This window comes from Thamnophis elegans, chromosome 5 (assembly GCF_009769535.1).
Source record: "Thamnophis elegans isolate rThaEle1 chromosome 5, rThaEle1.pri, whole genome shotgun sequence".
NCBI lineage: Eukaryota > Metazoa > Chordata > Lepidosauria > Squamata > Colubridae > Thamnophis > Thamnophis elegans.
Window position 1 is genome coordinate 86,876,563 of NC_045545.1, and position 18,049 is coordinate 86,894,611.

Genomic DNA, 18,049 nt, shown 5'->3' on the forward strand with positions numbered 1-18,049 from the left:
TGATGAACCTGCATATTGAATTTAGATTTACTCTGTTAAAGAAATTTAGTAAAATCAGTAAGTCAACACACAACAAATGTATTTATTATATGATAAGTTTTATCCAGTAATTTCTCAAGGACAATAGTCCGGAGAAAAACAGATCAAATTATCTCCTTCCTATTAGTTATTTCTGAGATTTTAAAAGACCAACCTCAGAAACTACAAAAGAAGACATGGTGTGGCTGGACACTGTGCAGGATAAAAAGGAACATTAAAACATCTGAAGGATTTAATGGGCATTGGTCCCACATTATGTCCAAACATAATGGCAAAAAATAGTTTACTTTATAAGTTACTGATCAGGAAGCTGAATTTTTCAGAATACACAAAATTGCATTTTAGATTGCCTTTGTAAATTAGATCCAAGTCATCTAAAGTTATTTATGACTAAGTTCTATGAATGTGAGTTGTAGTTAAGTGGCCATTGTCTATTTGGAATATCTCCAATATTGCTTTTATAGTGGCATTAAAAAAAACATTAACAAAATCCTTATCTTGAATAAGTTACAATAACAATTGATTTTTTTTTCATGAAAATTGTTTCCTCTTTATAATTATGTCTAACCAATAATGTCCCAGAGGTAAATTTACTGTTCACATTAAAATGCAGTATAAATATATACACTTTCATTTTTTCGCATTTACATTCTAAATTATATTACAACTTTCTATCTTCTGCCATAAAGAGTGATTGCAATCCTTTGCGAACATTAAGCAATTCTTCTTCATGCTGTGATAAAAAATAAACATAATTTATTTTTAAAAATAATTTCCCAAAACCTGTTTAAAGTTTAGATAATGAATACATAATTGAATGTTTATGTAATGAAAAGATAACAATATTTACCATTTCCTTAAGAAATTTATCTTGAATCCCATTAATATCTTCTTTGAAAAAATGTACCTAAAATGCATCCAAAATAATTATTTACTTCAAAGCAAACTTGAATCTATAATTGATAGCAAGAGTAAGTCAATGGCTTTACAATGTTTCCAACATACAATGCTCCTAACACACAGTCATTTCAGAATTCTGTGTTTGTATAACACAACTTCTAGGCTGGAACTTATCACTACTCTATAGCAGAGTTTCAAGAATCATAAGCACTTTTTTTAAAGGTTCACAGTTAGCCCTCTTCTTTCATTTCCTTTTCCCAAATCCACATTTTCTATGTTTCCAAAACTTCAAACAGAAGCCTTTGAGGTAGATGGGTGGTTCAGAAATGTGATTAAAAAAAAACCCCAAACAAATAAAAGTGGTAATATGCCTTGTAAGCAATCCCTGTTTTTCAATAATTGTTCTGATTTTGCTTGTAAGATTAAACTAGTAATTATCTTATCCACTGCTTGTGGGAAAAACTGAGAACAGTTATAGACACATAAATCATACACCCATAAAAATTCCTCCAGGGCGGACATTTTACTTCAATTCTGTATTGGGAGTGATTCAGAGAGTTGAAAAGATTGTAGCAGAACTATTTACTGATAGTCAAAGCTGATTCAAAGAAACTATGGGCACTGCAGAGAGAAACAGCACTTAGCACACACTGTGATTGGGAAATTATGTTCACAGATGCCAACAATATGCTTGCTGAATCATATTCCACCTGTGGGACTACCCAAACACTATATATAATTAAGCACAAAGAGGTGAGTACCACTAGTTATGTGGCAGAAAAACAGAAAAGGTTTCACTTTTTATGCTCCAGAATATTGAAGTAAGTAAGGAAGGGAGGGAGGGAGAAGCTGCATTGACTCATTGTTTCACAAGGAAAGTTTAATATTTATACTAGGTTTGCAACATAAACACTAATAATTGGTACAAGCAGTAGAACATTCACACCATATTATCTTTTTTGGGTAGTAGCTATTTCAGTTTGCAGATTTTTTTATATATATTGAAAGTAGGTTTTAGAAACAGTGTGTTTGGAAGAGAAGTGTATTTTAAATGTACTTTTGACCAGCATACAAAATCTTGCTTATTCAAGTTAATTTCCTCCTTGTTTTATCAATGAAACCCTAAGTACTTTATTTTGTGCTAGCTAATAATAATAACTTTCCTGCTCTGATCCCAATTAGATCATTATTTTCCTCTTTTGCCTTAACCCAGTCTGTCAAAGTCCCGGGCCACGGGCTGGATACGCTGGCCATGCTCATGCCCACACCCATTTAGTGAAGGGGGGGAAAGTCCTGATACGCCATGCGATACCACCATGACCACATGAGTTTAATACCCCTGGCTTAACCAGTTGTCTGCTAGATATTTTATAAAGTAGATAATATATAACCTTCCCTTGCTGATGCCTTAAATATGTACCTGATTTATTCTGAAGGCAGGAAGAGGGGGGGAAAAGAGAAAGGCTATTCAACTTTCTCCCCAAAATCATGGGTAGATTTGCTATGGCTGACCTTTCCTGCTACTCCCTATGCCTACAAGAACTGATTGGGAAAATAACAGAGGTATATTTATGACTTTGCCGTTGGCAGCGGCTTAATTGAGCTGCTCCCAGATTTCTGGTTCGTTATCTACTTAAACATCCAGTAGATACCTCATTCTTCAGGCTAGAAGATTGCAGAGAGAGGCCCAGCTGGTAAGATCTTTCTTTGAAGTTTGCAGCCTTTTTTTTTGCTGCGAACAGAAGGGGGAAGATAACCAAAGCTGAGTCATATCTCTGGCCAGAAATCTCGGCTGTTTTCACAGCACAAGGCAAAGAAACCCCTCTTAGGACAATCTCTGAAACTATTTTATTTGAAACTAATAGAAGCGGAGCCCGTACGTGAGAACTTTATTTGTTTTTTCTAGAAAAAATCCTAGCTTGCATTAAGAGTCAGGGGACTGCCTGAAAACGAACAGGAGAACTTGAAACAGATTTTCTCAGAGGCCTTCAGTCGTCTGGTGGGAAGACCGGGAATCAACTTTGACTGGCAGATCGGAAAAAATTATCGCCTTAACTCTTGGGCGGCAAAACAGAGACAGCTTCCTCGAGATGTAATTATATATTTTACTACAAGAGAGTCTAGAAATGCGATACTACAAGAGTCTTATAATACCAGGCTACAAATTGGCGGACAGGACTTGATTGTCTTCAAAGAAATACCACCCCAAATGTTAAGAGCCAGGAGAGATTACACTTTTCTAGTGGAAGAACTCAGAAACCGTCAGATACAGTATAGATGGGATGTGCCATTTGGTATTATAATTACATTCGATGAGCAAAAATATCGTCTCAACTCTGTATGGGAAGCCCGAGATTTCTATCATAAGACCCTGAAGGTGGGACACCCTGAATCATCTGGACCTGGAGAAAGACAACGAGAAGGACAAGATAAACAACAAATCACACAACTACAAGACAGAAAGCACCATTTTCCCCTTCTGGAAGGGCAAGGGACCAGAGAACAAGGACCTAGCCGTACGACTACCAGACGAATGGGAAAACAAGGCAGACTGCAACAACCTCAATAATCATCGGCCATTGATTAAGGAGTTATGTCTGAACTCTTTATAAAAGAGAAAGAAAATATTTTGCTATTTCAAACAGCTCAAGAACGATATAACTTGTCTGTAAGAAAATCATATTAAATTAACTGATCCAAAATATCTGCTCAATCTCGAACTTGGTCAATATTTTGTGACTTCTGCTACGCAAAAGAGAAATGGTATAGTTGTATACTGAAGAAAAGACATTAAGGCTGAGCGAACTGAAGCAGATCCCTTTGGAAGATATATCACATTAGACCTAAAAAGACTTGATGGATAACTTTGAATTTTATACAAATCACTAATGATTTATTTTCTAGGGTGAAGAAGACAAAGATTGCGGTGAGGGTTCTCTTGGATCATAACCCAGTTTGGACGGAATTGGGAAGGGTAGTGCAGGCAAGAAGGTCTTGGAGGTCGAATGGGAGTTTATTTTGATATGAAAAGTATATTAATGATTGTAAAAATTGCTATCTGAATACTTTGTTCGGAATATGAATAAGGGTATATTCAGGGAATTTGTAGGAGATGTAAGTAAAGCATATATGAGAGGAGTACTGATGAATATAAATATATAGATAGATAGATACAAACAAGGGCAAAAATGAAAAGAGTTGGAAGAGGAAATCAAAAGAAAAATTTGAAATGTATCTAAATTGTGTTATAGAGGAAGGAGGCACAAAGGGGACAAAATTAAGGGTTTGGAAACAGATAGATATTTAGATAAAGAGATAAGGCCCCTAGCTAGAGAAGAGTACAGGAAAGCTGAATCAACAAATAACTTCTGGGGAAATCCTGCAGGTAATCAATCAATTAAGATTAGGAACAATGTAAACTGCTTAAGTTTGTGTAATGGTAAGAAGCTGAGTTCAATGCAGAGATTTTAATGACTTTTTTTTCTTCTCTTTCTTTTTTCTTTCCCCCCTTTTTTTTCTTCATTATTTTTTTTTCCTAACTTACTTGGTTTAAATACATTTTGAAATCCTGCAGGTAATCAATCAATTAAGATTAGGAACAATGCAAACTGCTTAAGTTGTGTAATGGTAAGAAGCTGAGTTCAATGCAGAGATTTTACTGACTTTTTTTCTTCTCTTTCTTTTTTCTTTTCCCTTTTTTTTTCTTTATTATTATTTTTTTCTTAACTTACTTGGTTTTAATACATTTTAGACTGTGTTTGATAAAAAGCTATACCGTGTACGGGCTCTGGGAAGTCGGGAGGGGGGAATGGAGGTGGGGTCATAGGGGTGAGGGGGTGAGGGGGGGAATATAGTTTGCGCCAGTTTTTAAAACAACATGATTGCACCTGTATACTGTTGCTTTTTAAAAAATTTTAGTATAAAAATAAGAAGCTGAATATATCGATGGATAGTAGAAATACACCGAAGTGAGGAGCAGAGGGAAAGAAGAGGGAGGGGTAGAGGATTGGAAGGAGGGTGAGATGGAAGGGAGGGGGAGAAAGGAGTGTTAGAGGGGGAGGGGAAGTAGGAGAGGGGAACGTTGGAGGGGAGAAAGGAAAGTTGGAGGGGGGAGAAAGAAAGGGTGTATGGAGGGTTGAAGCGCTATATTGGTTTTGTATTTTGGGGAATACAAGGAGGGTTGTGTTTATTGCTCAATGTTATATGGCCCCAATCATGCACAGTATATATGTGACTGTATGAAATGAAAATGAAATAAAATATTTGAAGATAAATATACAGAGGTGATTACTAAATTTTTGTTGATTTTGTTCATTCTGATTTCTGAACTGAACGGAACTGAATTGAATTGCGATCACCTCAGCCAGCCGCAAGGAGAAATACATACCTGAGATAGAAATATATTTTCCTCTTGATCAGCAGTATGGTAAATGCTCTTCTCAAATGAAGTTCTAAGATTCTGAAGTCTAAGAAGGCATAGATCAAACCAATATTTGAGTTATTTGCTTTGACATAGAGAAAAATATTCATCATTAAAAATACTTGTTTCCATTTAATTATAGTTAAACTTATAGTCACAAGAATGCAGCCCTCTGGATGAAGCCCAGCTACTTTAGCAACCTGTTGTTACTGTGAGCGAAATAAATGCTGAGAGGAATGGGAACATATCAGCAAAATAGAAACCTGGAAGGAATATGTGTTAATCAAATTGACATATAGAGGTCTTAAGGTATCACAGTAAACTTTATCAACATTTACATGGCAACCAACTGACATGTTTTTTTCTAAGACTTTCTTGAAGATAATAACTTATCTTTCTTGAAGATAATAACAGTAGAAAGTGGAGAGTAACTTGAGGATTGTAAGTCTACTGCTATTGTATGAATGCTTCATCACTTATTACTTATACATCATTTTCTCTCAAAATTATTTGGAGGAGAATATAAACATTTGAAGATAATACCTAAGCACTATGGATTATATTATCCAAATAGCAGGTTAACAGTTGTCATTACACTTTATGGCAGCAAATTCCATACATGATTTGCTTTGGTTTAATTATATTGTGAATCAATGTCAACAAGTGAGCTGAAATTCTAGGATTATGAAAAGAAAAAAATTCTTAAATAAAAAAGATAGTTACTGGGACTACATGGCTGGCTTATGCCATAATTTATCAATTTTGATTTTCAGACATTATTATTACATTTTAAGCCTCCTAAGGAATGTAAATTAATGGCTTTTAAAAGTATAATTATAACTATAATTACACTGATAACAGAATGTCTTTGTTGTACTATAATACAAAGGAAATATACTAACCTCTGCTGCTCATTCTTGTTGTAAGTGCTAAACTTTTCCAAATGCTTCTTTGAAAAAATCTAAAAATAGCCAATGTGAAATACAAATTTGAATTTCATTAGTCTTTGATCATAAACCAAAAGATAACTTTACTGCAAGCTGTAACTTTTACCAACTGTGAGGATTTCATGCTCTATTTTAATCACTTGCTTACAAGAATTTCTGTTTAGGCCCATAAATTTTCAGATAGGATAATGAAGTCAACATGGACTGCCATTTTTATTGATCAGCTTGGACTTGTAAAAATGTGCAGTGAAGTAAGAGATATAGTGAATCATGATCATATTCAATCTCAAAGCATGATGTCATTCTTTTTAAAAAAACCTGATTCCAGTCTTGGAAATTTTAATCCAGATATGCATACTGAGGCTTTTGATTTTCACCAAATAAAAAATGGGCCAGTGTTGATAGCATTGATCTTTTCTTTAAAAAAAAAGAAAATAGTACTAGCAGTTACAAGTTAGTACTGCTTCTGGAAAGCATTTTGTTTATTTAGAAGAGGGTTGGTTCCAAGCAGTGGTTTGGTGAAACAAAAGTACGGAGCAATTTACTACTGCTGGAATGGTTTAGTACAATTAGTTGCAAAATTTTGTTTGATAGTCTGTGACATCAAAGCTAGCCTTAGAAGATGGCTAGTATGTTTTCTTTTTTTTTTGTACCAATTCAAAGAATATATTTGCCTTTAATATTTTTAAAAGACATTAATGAAAATATAATGTTCAAGTAATTTAATATTTTTGTAAAGGAAAATAACATACTGAAAAATCTTTTTCTATATTTCTCAATATTTGTGAATCTCTTTCAAAACTTTCAAGCTCTTTCAGGAGGCAGGAATGAAGATTTCCCAGCTGTTTGGATCTAGAAAAATATAAGCAAAAGTTAAATATACAACGTATATAATAACAACATGAAACTCTGGGAATTCATTCTATACAAACCTGTGCTTATTTAATTCTCTTCCCATTGTGTTCATATGCTGGTGAGTTGTTTTCAGTGACTGTTTTGCAAAACAGTCAATTTTATTTGATCGGCTCTAAAAATACAAAAGCTACATGATTATTCCTCTCAAATTGAACTGGATTGAAATAAAAAAAATGTTTTTTACAATTATGAAATCAGATCATGTCCATGTTACCTAAAAGTCACAACTCATCAATCAGCCGGAAATATTTTTTTCAGGATATACCATATATTTGTCTGAAATGGGTTTCCTGCCTAAGCAGGGGGCTGGACTTGAAGACCTCCAAGGTGCCTTCCAACTCTATTATTTCTATTTTATTCTATTCTATTCTATTTGTGTGTTTGTAGATTTTCACGGGTGTAATCTTTCCCGTGTAAGATTGAGATTGTCTCGGCAATGTTTCGGTAAGGTCTCATTCGCCATCCTCAGGCTGGTGTTTTCGGCTTAAAGTGTGATTGGAGCTGCCGTCTTTCTATAAATCTTGGTGGGGGTGTGTGGAGTGCTGGCTTTGTTTCAATAAGTGGATTGATTGGTTGTGTGGTTGTATGATTGGTAGATAGTTGCTGATTGTTGCTGGCTGTGTGTTCATTGTTGTTTTGTGTTGTAACTGCCTGGGTGGTGGGTGGGGCTCGAATACAACAAGAGCAGCATATGCATATGTGTGTGTGTGTGTGTGTGTGTGTGTGTGTGTGTGTGTGTGGAGGGAGGGAGGGAGAATTTATACATGGCAGTAATCATTTAAAAGAGTATAGAAAAACAAACCAGAAAACTGGGTTTTTAAATATATTTTTGCTATAGAAAAGTCTGTGAGCAAAAATAATAAATCCAAGTATCCGTAATGTTCTGAATAAACATAGAAATATGACCTTACAATGAGATTATAAAGAATAACTTTTATAAAAGAGGAGAATGCTTGTTACACAGACACATATGCATGCACAAACATACATGCTCATCATTACCCACATAATTTGAGGCAAAGACATTATACACTAAACATATACCTTCAAGAAAGATATATTCACCTGTACTTTCCTAGCAAATTCTTTATGAAGCGTCTGACAAATAATCTCTACATTTGAACAATCTGTATCCCAGCTTTCCCCATCAAAAAGAGATGTCTCATTGACAGAAAAAGTAGATAAGCTTTCAGACACTGAAAAAGAATATTTTAAGATTTAGATGTTGTTTACTCAACTGAATTATCCTTTTAGTACTAATGTGCCCTACAAGTCTTAACACATCTTCAAAGAATATTAATAATCAATGTCTTAAGCAATTTTCTCATAAGAGTTGGGAGGAAATGGACAGAAAAGCAGGTCGTCATTGCCTCTTTGGACCATTTTAGCAGTTTATCAGAGGGCTTTATTCTCTGGACAGAAAAATAATTACAGCTTCGTATAAAAAGAGTAAATAGTAATATATAGAAGTCATACTATTTTTGAACTGCAGGTTGACAAAAATAAATTCATGTTATTCATTACTGATTATTCCCTTATTCAAAGTAACTTCCTGCTATTATTTTTATTTTGAGACAACAGATAAGAAAATAAAATTTTCTATTAAACGGAAAAAATCATCCACCAAAGAACCCTCAAGTAGTCTGAAGATTGTTGACTCTTACAAATCTAAAATGAAATCAGAAGAGCTTGTAGTCTGGTAGCATGGTCTTCTCAAACTGAAAAGTAACAGTAAGTGACATAAATTAACAGTTTTATAATATGCCTTATGTCTTCTGTCATTTCTTCAATGATTTCTACAGCTCAATTTAAGCATCAGCTCACCTCTATAACTGCTATCATCTGCTTTGAATAACTTTCTAGGGAGAAGCTTTATTTTCCTTTCCTCCCTCATTTCTTCTTCATCTGAATAATTTTCTGTATCTTCCTGATACAGTCGTTTGAAAGTAGGATGTATTGTAGGTCCTTTAATAAAATTATATTTAAACACATTATAAACAACAGTAGCAGTGCTGTTATGCACAGTTCAGACATCCTGAAGAGGATGTCTCCAAATAATGTGCAAACCTGCCAGGAAAACTGCAACTGAATTTTTTCTTATCTTCTTAAGTAACAAAAAATCCACTAGTAATTATAAGTGGCAATACAAAAAGAGGTATTTGGGAAGGGAGGTGAATGGGCCATATTTTGACAAGAAAGAGTGTTCATGGATAATGCTGTGATTAGCAATAACGAGTTAAAGAAAATTGGGGTGGGGAGAACTTCTATTTTATTCATTTATTTACTAATCAGATTTATACAATGTCCAATTCTCTTTCTAAATTACTCTGGCCAGTTTACAATTTTAGTAAGAGAGTCTTTATTTTAAAATAACTAGCCTGCACATGGCTCAAACTGTAGATATTTTCATTCTCTGTATATTAAATTGTGGAATATCTGTATTTATAATGATTTATGAAATCATACCAGATTCATGTACATTGGTAAGATATTTTTCCTGCTGTAATTCTTCTCTACTTCTGCAGGGTGTGGTTGATTGAGATGGAGGTAAAGAAGCCTAAAAAGAAAGATATATTAATTAACCTAAACATTTGTAAGAGGATCAGTTTGTAAATTGATCTAATACAAATTCAAGCCTTTCTTTTAAAATAATATTAATAAAGGCATATAAAAAGTATTATCAAAAAGAACAGGACTAATTTAATATTAATTTTCTGGAGTGCTGTTAACAAAGATATACAGTTCAACTAAAGTTTAAACAATGTATTATTAATAATAGAAACATGGATATGTTATTTCCAATATATTTTTAAAGAAATCTGCTATGAAATTCTAGCTTATGTATAACCAGGGCTTACATTACTGAGTTATGGTCTATGATTCCAGAAAAGATATAAGAAATGTAAAGATGATAAACCTACTGAAGATGGTACAAAATTATTAAATCACAAATATCAGGTATATACAGTACCTCCATCTCAGAGGTGATATTCAGCAGGTTCTGACCAATTCTGGAGAACCAGTGGTGGAAATTTTGAATAGTTCGGAGAACCGGTAAATACCACCTCTGTGGCCCCTGCCCCCATCTATTCTCTGCCTCCCAACGGATTGGGAGGAATTGGGATTTTGCAGTAACCTTCCCCTGCAGTGGGGAGGGAATGGAGATTTTACCATATCCTTCCCCAGCCACGCCCACCAAGCCACACCCGCAGAACCTGTAGTAACATTTTTTGAATCCCACCACTGCTCCATCTATGGTAATCAGTTCAGTGATTACTGAAGGAGACTTCAGGAAAAACCCCAAATACCTCTAGGATTCTCTAGGAAAAATGTAACCTTGCTTAAAATTGAATAATATCTCCAACTCCAGAGGTGGGTTCCTACCCGTTCGGCCGAATTGGTAGTGGTATGCCGGCCTGGGTCGCAGAACTGGCAGCAATCCAGCCTGGCCACGGCCCTGAACCGGGTTCCTGGTCGTCACCATTGGCATCTTTTTTTTGGTTCTGCGCATGCGCATAACAATTTCCATTGAACTGTGCATGTGTGAAGCACACACACAAGCGAACTGACAGTAACACTGGCTGAAATCCAGCCCTGTCCAACACCCAGATCATTCCAGGGTTTAAGCATCCACCTGTTTGCCTTCAACCATCCAATAGTTCTCTCTAGATATCAATTAAATTTCAAAATTTATCTGGGATATGGTGAAGGAAAACAAATACAGCAGTTCATCATGTACTTACTAATATCACTGCAGCCCAAACCTACAAATCTGAAAGGTTAAAAACTATGAAATTTTGAAATACAGAGAGGAAGCACATTCTGCAGAGCCAAAAGGCAGCTCTAGCAATTACCGTATCTAATTCTTATTCCATTCTTTGTTTTATCAAACAATTCTGTTCTTTCTGAACTCATTGCTTCTCGCTTATTGCTATACTGATGAAGTTGGCATATCTGAAGCATGTCTTTTGCAAAAACATTTGTAGCAAAAAGAACCCATTATACAATCTTGATTGTTATTCCTGAACAAATGTTCTGATTCCCAGCATGCAGTGCTTGATTAATTGTGCCTGTCCTACACTGCTGAAAATATCTTGATCATTGGATATGGACACATGTATATTTTCACACAAGTATGAATATGGACATAGAAATTTGGTAAAATTTGCTGAAACTTCATTCTATAAAGTACAGAAATCAAGGGAATGAGCACTGTTAAATGGATATCTGAGACATGGCATTAGTACCATTACCCTGTACATCAAAGTGAGGTTCAAAGAATATCCATACCTTGAAAAAAAACTCATCTGAAAGAGACTTTTTCTCCTTCATAATTTAGATTCTTCTTATATAAATCAGTATATGTCTATAAGATTTTATTCTAAACTGGGTTCTTAATAATTTTACATTTGTAAAAATATGCTTTTACATTTCAAAGATAAAGAAGAAATCATTCTTTTTATGTAAAATGAAGCAATATATAAAAGACAGGTAGGATGCTTTTTTTTTAATAAAAGAGCAATTCTGGATTGGCTTATTCCATTTGTTAGAAAGGTAATAAACTATTAAATAGAAACACATTTAAACTGAACTTAAGTTAGTAATAACAGCAGAATTATATTAGATAAAACCAATTTTCAAAAAAAGTCAAGATTATCTTGACAATATTATACCTCTCTTCCACTGTTCATGATATTTTCAGATATATCATCCATTTCTGTATGAAGTGATTTATTTAAAAGGTCCCCTGTAATGCTCACTACTTCATCAGCATCACAGATTTTGTCCTCAGCGATTTCTGAATTTTTATAATTCATAAATGTTTTTTTTCTATTGAAGGGGCTAATGTTGGACTACAATAAAAACATAGTTAGTAGTAGTGAGTACACAACCATACAAATTTTTAAAAAAATTCTCCAATTTAAGAAACAACAGAAATGTTTAAGGTTGCAATCGTACCCATTATTTTCAGCGTATACAGTCTTATTGAAAGATTACAGTGCAAACCTGAAATTCTAAATACATTGATTCTGCAATTAAACTTATGATTATTTTGTAAGAACTTCTTACAAATATGAACTCCCAATATGATTAATTGCACATTGCAATCCCAATATTCTTAATAATTAAACTAAATATCACCATCCAAATTATCTGTGAAGAATAGAAGCAGAAATGAAAATGTAGGCTCTTCTACATTGCATCTAAATTCATTTAAACTTTAGCAAAGATAAAAAGTAATCTCTGTGCCTTTATTCTCAATTCCAAGGGAAATTCAGATGACTTTTGTACTCTCTTCTTTTAAAAATTAGTTGAAAACATTCACATTTACTTGACATTTGTAGAATAACAGCTGTTCCAGGATTAGAGTGGGGTATACCTCTCATTATTTGAAAAAAGTTTTTATCTAAAATAAACTTTTAATAATTCTATTTATTCTTTATAAACATTGTTCAGTTTATTGAGTTGGTTTTTATATAAAGGTATTTTGTTATTCTTCTCTTTATTTATGTGGTTTATATACCACCTCAATTTGACCAAATTCTAGGAGGACTCCTCTGGGTCATTCTGGGTTTATAAGTGCAGAAAATTGGAAGTTTTAAATTAATATACAATATTGAAAAGCAAACTCATGGAGTGAAAAATACATTTTAAAATAGTTTGTAAATATTTACCAAAGAAAGTGGACTTATCACAGGTGAGAGATCTTCAGTTTCAAATACCAGTTTTCTTTCCTTTTCAGGAAGATCCTTCAATAGTTCACTCTCTGAATTTATTTTTTCCATAGTAAAATCTGCTTTAATATTCTCTAAGGATTTCTCCTTTTCAGGTGTTAATTCTTCAAGATAGGATGATAAGGATGACCTTCTCACTGATATGTTCTCTACAGTAGATTCTTCTGTAGGTTTCTCATAACCTCAATAAATTCCATAAAAAGATTTCAAAACATTGGCTATATGTTGTTGCAACATTAAATCAACCTTAACAATATGAGAGCCTCAGATGTGTATTCTCCTCTCTGGCACAGCCCAGATCAGAAGCTTCTGCTTTAGATGTGTCATTAACACACCCCGCCTTTTTTTTTTGTTGTTAAAAATAGCTGATTTCATGAACTGAAGGTTGAAACAGATAATTAAACCAGAAGAATGATTGGATCCATTTCTGACCCAATGCCTTTTTAAAAATTTAAGATGTATAACAATCCAGCTTTAAAAATCATACCAAGTTACATAAATCATATCAAATTACAACTAATCTAAAACAGAAGTGAAACTGCAAATTTCTGTTGGAAAGGAAACAGACAGACATAAACACAAATTGCTGTATTCCCTGAAATGCTAAACTATGAGCAATTCAAATGAGAAAACAACGTATGAAAAATAAAACTATAAAGTTGCCTTGTATTGTACAGTACATTAGTCCCTGAAGCTCAGTACTCTGAAAACAAAAAGCTTTCCTACTTCTCAATACATTTTTCATGAGAAATGCTGTGCTGCTGAGCATTAGTCCTCTACAATAATGTTACAATGCCCAATACATTACAGTATTTTTAGGAACTAATTCCCTAATTTTTTTGCTATGGGCTATGATATATCTGATAAAATACAATAAAACTCCCTTTTTACAACTCTGTAATCCCTTAATTCGGGGTAGAGTTGAGGTGACTGGATGGAGCTGAGCATTTACTGCCCGGATGCCCTTCCTGGTGCCTATGCAGAGTTCACAGGTTTTCTTATGCCTGCACTTGGTAATCACATTTTTTTAAAAAAAGAAAACAGTATGATTTGCATTTAAAAAAGGACACTATTTTAGTTTATAGCTTTGGGTCAGGCCTGTTAAATATTAATATACAGTATGTACAGATAATATAAGTAGTAGTTATCTATAGCTTTGTGGTTAATTGTATATCTGATTGCATGAGACGGCTCTTCCCTGTAGCTACAAACATTGCCAACTAGAGTGATAAAGCATATTTATAGCTAATCGTAAGTCAAGACATCTGAACATAGTGCTGTAAAAATATTATAGCAAAATTGCTGGAGCTTATTGAGCTGACCTGATATACTTTATAGTTGTCAAAAAATTGTTAACTGGTGAAAAATCTCAAGTACAGAAATTTAAGTTAAGACTATCCTACTATAGTTAAACATAACAACAAAACATAAATCTTACATCTCATTGTCTCAGAGAAAGGTGGACTCCCAGATAAAGGAGACGATGGTAATTCCATTCGTTTTTTTATCATGTCATCTTTTGCTTTAGTAGATCTTTTGGGCTGATTTATCAATTTTCCTCCGACTGTCTCACTGGCAATTGTATGTTGTTGTATCTTGGATTGATTAATAGCTCTAGATTTTGCTGTGATTTTATGTTCTGGCTAGAGATACAAAAATCTATCAGACACAGCTTCACTGCATACTAATTAAACTGTGCATTTTAGAAAGAAGCAAAATAGTACTTTATAAGTTTTTTTTTTAAAATCTAGTTTCTCTTAAATAAAATGGAAGCTCAAAGTGGAAATGTGAAACATTAGTCTACTGTGCTAAAATAATCCATTTTCCATCCATTTTTTCTTCAGCTTACTTTCCTCCTTAGGTGCTTACAAGTCTTATGTTTTCATTAGTCTTTTAAGTACTAAAATTACTCATAAGCATTTGTAGGCCTATCTTACCCAGTAAGATACTTTTTTCTTCAAATCATTACTTGTGATTTGTCTCTCTGGTGTGCACCTGTGCGCCAGCCAGCTGGTCTTCGTGGGTGCTGGAGCGCCAGAATACGGCCAAAAAATTTGCCAAAAATTGGTCAAAACACAGGTGTGCCCGTGTTGGCCAGTGGGGTTTGGGTTTCTAGTGCTCCGGTGTGCACAAAGACCAGCTGGCTGGGACGCATGCAGGAAACCCAAAGACCAGATAGCCAAAGTGTGCATGCACACCAGCCAGCTGGTCATCGAGCTTCCAGTGCTCCAGCACGCGCACTCCAATTTGGGCACTTGGTGCCGAAAAGGTTCACCATCACTGACCTAGTGCTAGTTAGGACTAGCACTGATAATGTTACTGAGTTTGGGTAATGAAACATTTGCAAGAAAACAAGCAAGCTCAGAGAACACCAACGGCCCCTGACTTATGGCCTGGTTGTGAAGTTCTGATAGTTGCTACCCTTTGCAGTTACATAACCACATGTGCTCGACAACCAGCCTGCTTTTACAGCCGTTTGCAGAATCCTGTCATCTGACCACAATTGAAAACTGGTGCTTAATTGGTTTTTTTTTTTTTTTTTTTTTTGCAAAAATGCCTCATAGCAAACAATGGGTTTGCTTAATGATTGTGGTGTTTGCTATAACAACTGTCAATTCACTTAATGACCATGGTGATTTGCTTAAGGACTGCTGCAAAAAAAAGCAGTAAAATTGTCACATGATGACTTGCTTTATGAGCATTATGACTTATGAGCATAAAGAGCAAATCATAGGTCAAGGACAACCTGCTCTACAGAAATCCTTGAAGTGATGGATTGTGCACTTAATTGGTGGGTTTCTTTCCACTCATTGCAGGAATTGAAACCAGCCCACACCATCTTATGATGTCCTCCCAGGAAATCACAAAATTGCTCCTTTTAATAGTTAAGGACAGAGAATGCCCTGCATTTCCCAAGAATTATGCTGCTTAAATTGAAGTCATATAAAGATTCTGGGTCTTGATAACATTTTAAATAACATTGTAATTGAACTTATTAAAACCAGCTGAGATAATGGTTTTGTAAAACCTTATAGTATTTTTAAAACTATTTAAAAAAAATTAAAAAACTTTTTTTTCTTTGAATCACAGCGTTTACTGTTATTCCTCTTAGTTAAATACTATTCCATTCTTTTGAAAATCAAATTCTAGGTAAAACAGAAGCAAGAATGATTCCCTAAAATACAAATTCCAGGAACATATACTTTTAGTAAAGGTACAAAAAATGCAAAGCTTACATGTTCATTTGAAGTGTTCTTATTCAAATATTCAGAAAATTCCTCTTCACTCTCCATCCCTGAACTTGAGAGTTCTTTGTAACATTTTTTGGCTAGGGCTGCTTTTCTGACTTTTTTTGATCTAGTCAGTAGTGTTCTTTCCCCATCACCATTATCATTCTGCTTTTTAGAAATAGATACTTAAAAAAATACTTTGCACACTGTGTTAATATCAAAGTTAGATCTTTGTTTAATTGTTCAACATGTCTCATAGCTATTTATAATGTAAAATTCAGTACAGAGTTTGACTTCAGAGATTGTATGTTAGCCATCCCTGTCTGATACTGTCTAATGACATAACACTGTTATTTATTATATCCCAACTAGACAAGCTGGCAGGAGGAGACTAGGAACACCTCTAGAGGATGGTGGTTCAGAAAAGGCCAAATTAAGTACATTGGATGATCACAGTTTGTTGGAAAATTCCAATGTCTTAATTCATCACAAGAGGGGACAAACTGGTCAAAAATGGATTGTCAATTAGGTACAGGTAGTCCTCAACTTACAACAATTCATTTAGGGACTGTTCGAAGTTACAACAGCACCAAAAAGGTGACTTATGACCGTTTTCACACTTACAACTGTTGCAGCATCCCCATGGTCACATTCAGACACTTGGCAACTGACTCATATTTATGACAGTGTCCTTGGGTCATATGATCACCTTTTGCACCCTTCTAACACACAAAGTCAATGGAAAAGCCCGATTCACTTAGCACCTGTATTACTAACATAACAACTGCAGTGATTTGCTTAACAACTGGGGCAAGAAAGATAGTAAAATGGAGCAAGATTAACAAATGTTTCACTTAACAACAGAAATTTGGGGCCCAATTGAGGTCGTACATCGAGGACTAACTGTATAACCTCATAAGAAATATAATCATCCCTACCAGCTTAATACAATAGGCTTCAAAATATAAATTTACCACATTAGAAAACAAAGGACAATCCATCAAGACAAGAACAGCAGAGTAGAAAGATTGAACAAAAACTCTAAGATTGACTTATTCCATTCCAATCTGCTGAGCAGATTGAACAGTCTATCTTAAAAAAAACAATCTGATCATTTAACTCTTTGTGTGGAAAACAGTTCCAATGCTTGTAAACAAGAACAATTGAAAGAGTTACCTTATTACTTCTGCTTTTGGGGGGTGGAGATATTTCCCTCATCCCTGGTGATATAGATAATTTATCTAAAAATTCAACATTGATGACCAAACAAGCCCAAGATTAATTATATCCTACTACAAGGATCAAAACAATTATCATTCAATTTTCACTGCTTCTGATCATCGCAATAAAGAAATTACCAAGGCATTTTAAATAGAGTTTAGAATTACACAATCAATCCACAATTATACAAAGATGGTTGAAGAATAATGGGTGTAACTGGAAGGCTACTAGTGTAAGACATTACTGTTATTTATTGCCTATATTTAGTCTTTTTTTAAGCTGTGATGGGTGTTTAGAGCTGCTGCTGAAAGAAATTGGAAGAATGAATTAATAAGTAAATAAAAGTAAATAAAATACGATAAAAATAGATCTGAAGGATCACTTCTACCCAGTTATATCTACTCAAATTTTCTTATTTAAAATAAAATAAAGCTCAATGAGGGGAGAGGGTTTGCTTGATTTTATTTGAATGTGTGTTCTTCCTGTGGCAAAAAGGAGGCCAGGCATTTTTGATGGCTGTGGTTGGAGGAGAAAGCTGGAAACTGCAAAAAGTAACTCAAGGCCAACATGCAATCTTGGAACGTCCAATTTCCCTAACTGTGCCTTCAGGACAAGCATGGAGCTAGAGAAAATATTGTATGT

At 34.4% G+C, this 18,049-nt stretch overlaps 1 protein-coding gene across 1 annotated transcript; it reads right to left on the reverse strand.

The window, feature by feature from the left end:
- Positions 1-112: 112 nt before the first annotated feature.
- Positions 113-17,805, reverse strand: LOC116508754 (synaptonemal complex protein 2-like). The gene is made up of 14 exons (XM_032217404.1): positions 17,363-17,805; positions 16,193-16,351; positions 14,395-14,599; positions 12,897-13,138; positions 11,895-12,074; positions 9,688-9,778; positions 9,046-9,186; positions 8,287-8,417; positions 7,239-7,333; positions 7,059-7,158; positions 6,262-6,320; positions 5,327-5,405; positions 890-946; positions 113-772 (listed from the first exon to the last, which is right to left on the reverse strand). The coding sequence occupies exons 1-14, from the start codon at positions 17,402-17,404 to the stop codon at positions 701-703; spliced, it is 1,653 nt and encodes a 550-aa protein (XP_032073295.1). The 5' UTR covers positions 17,405-17,805; the 3' UTR covers positions 113-700.
- Positions 17,806-18,049: the final 244 nt, after the last annotated feature.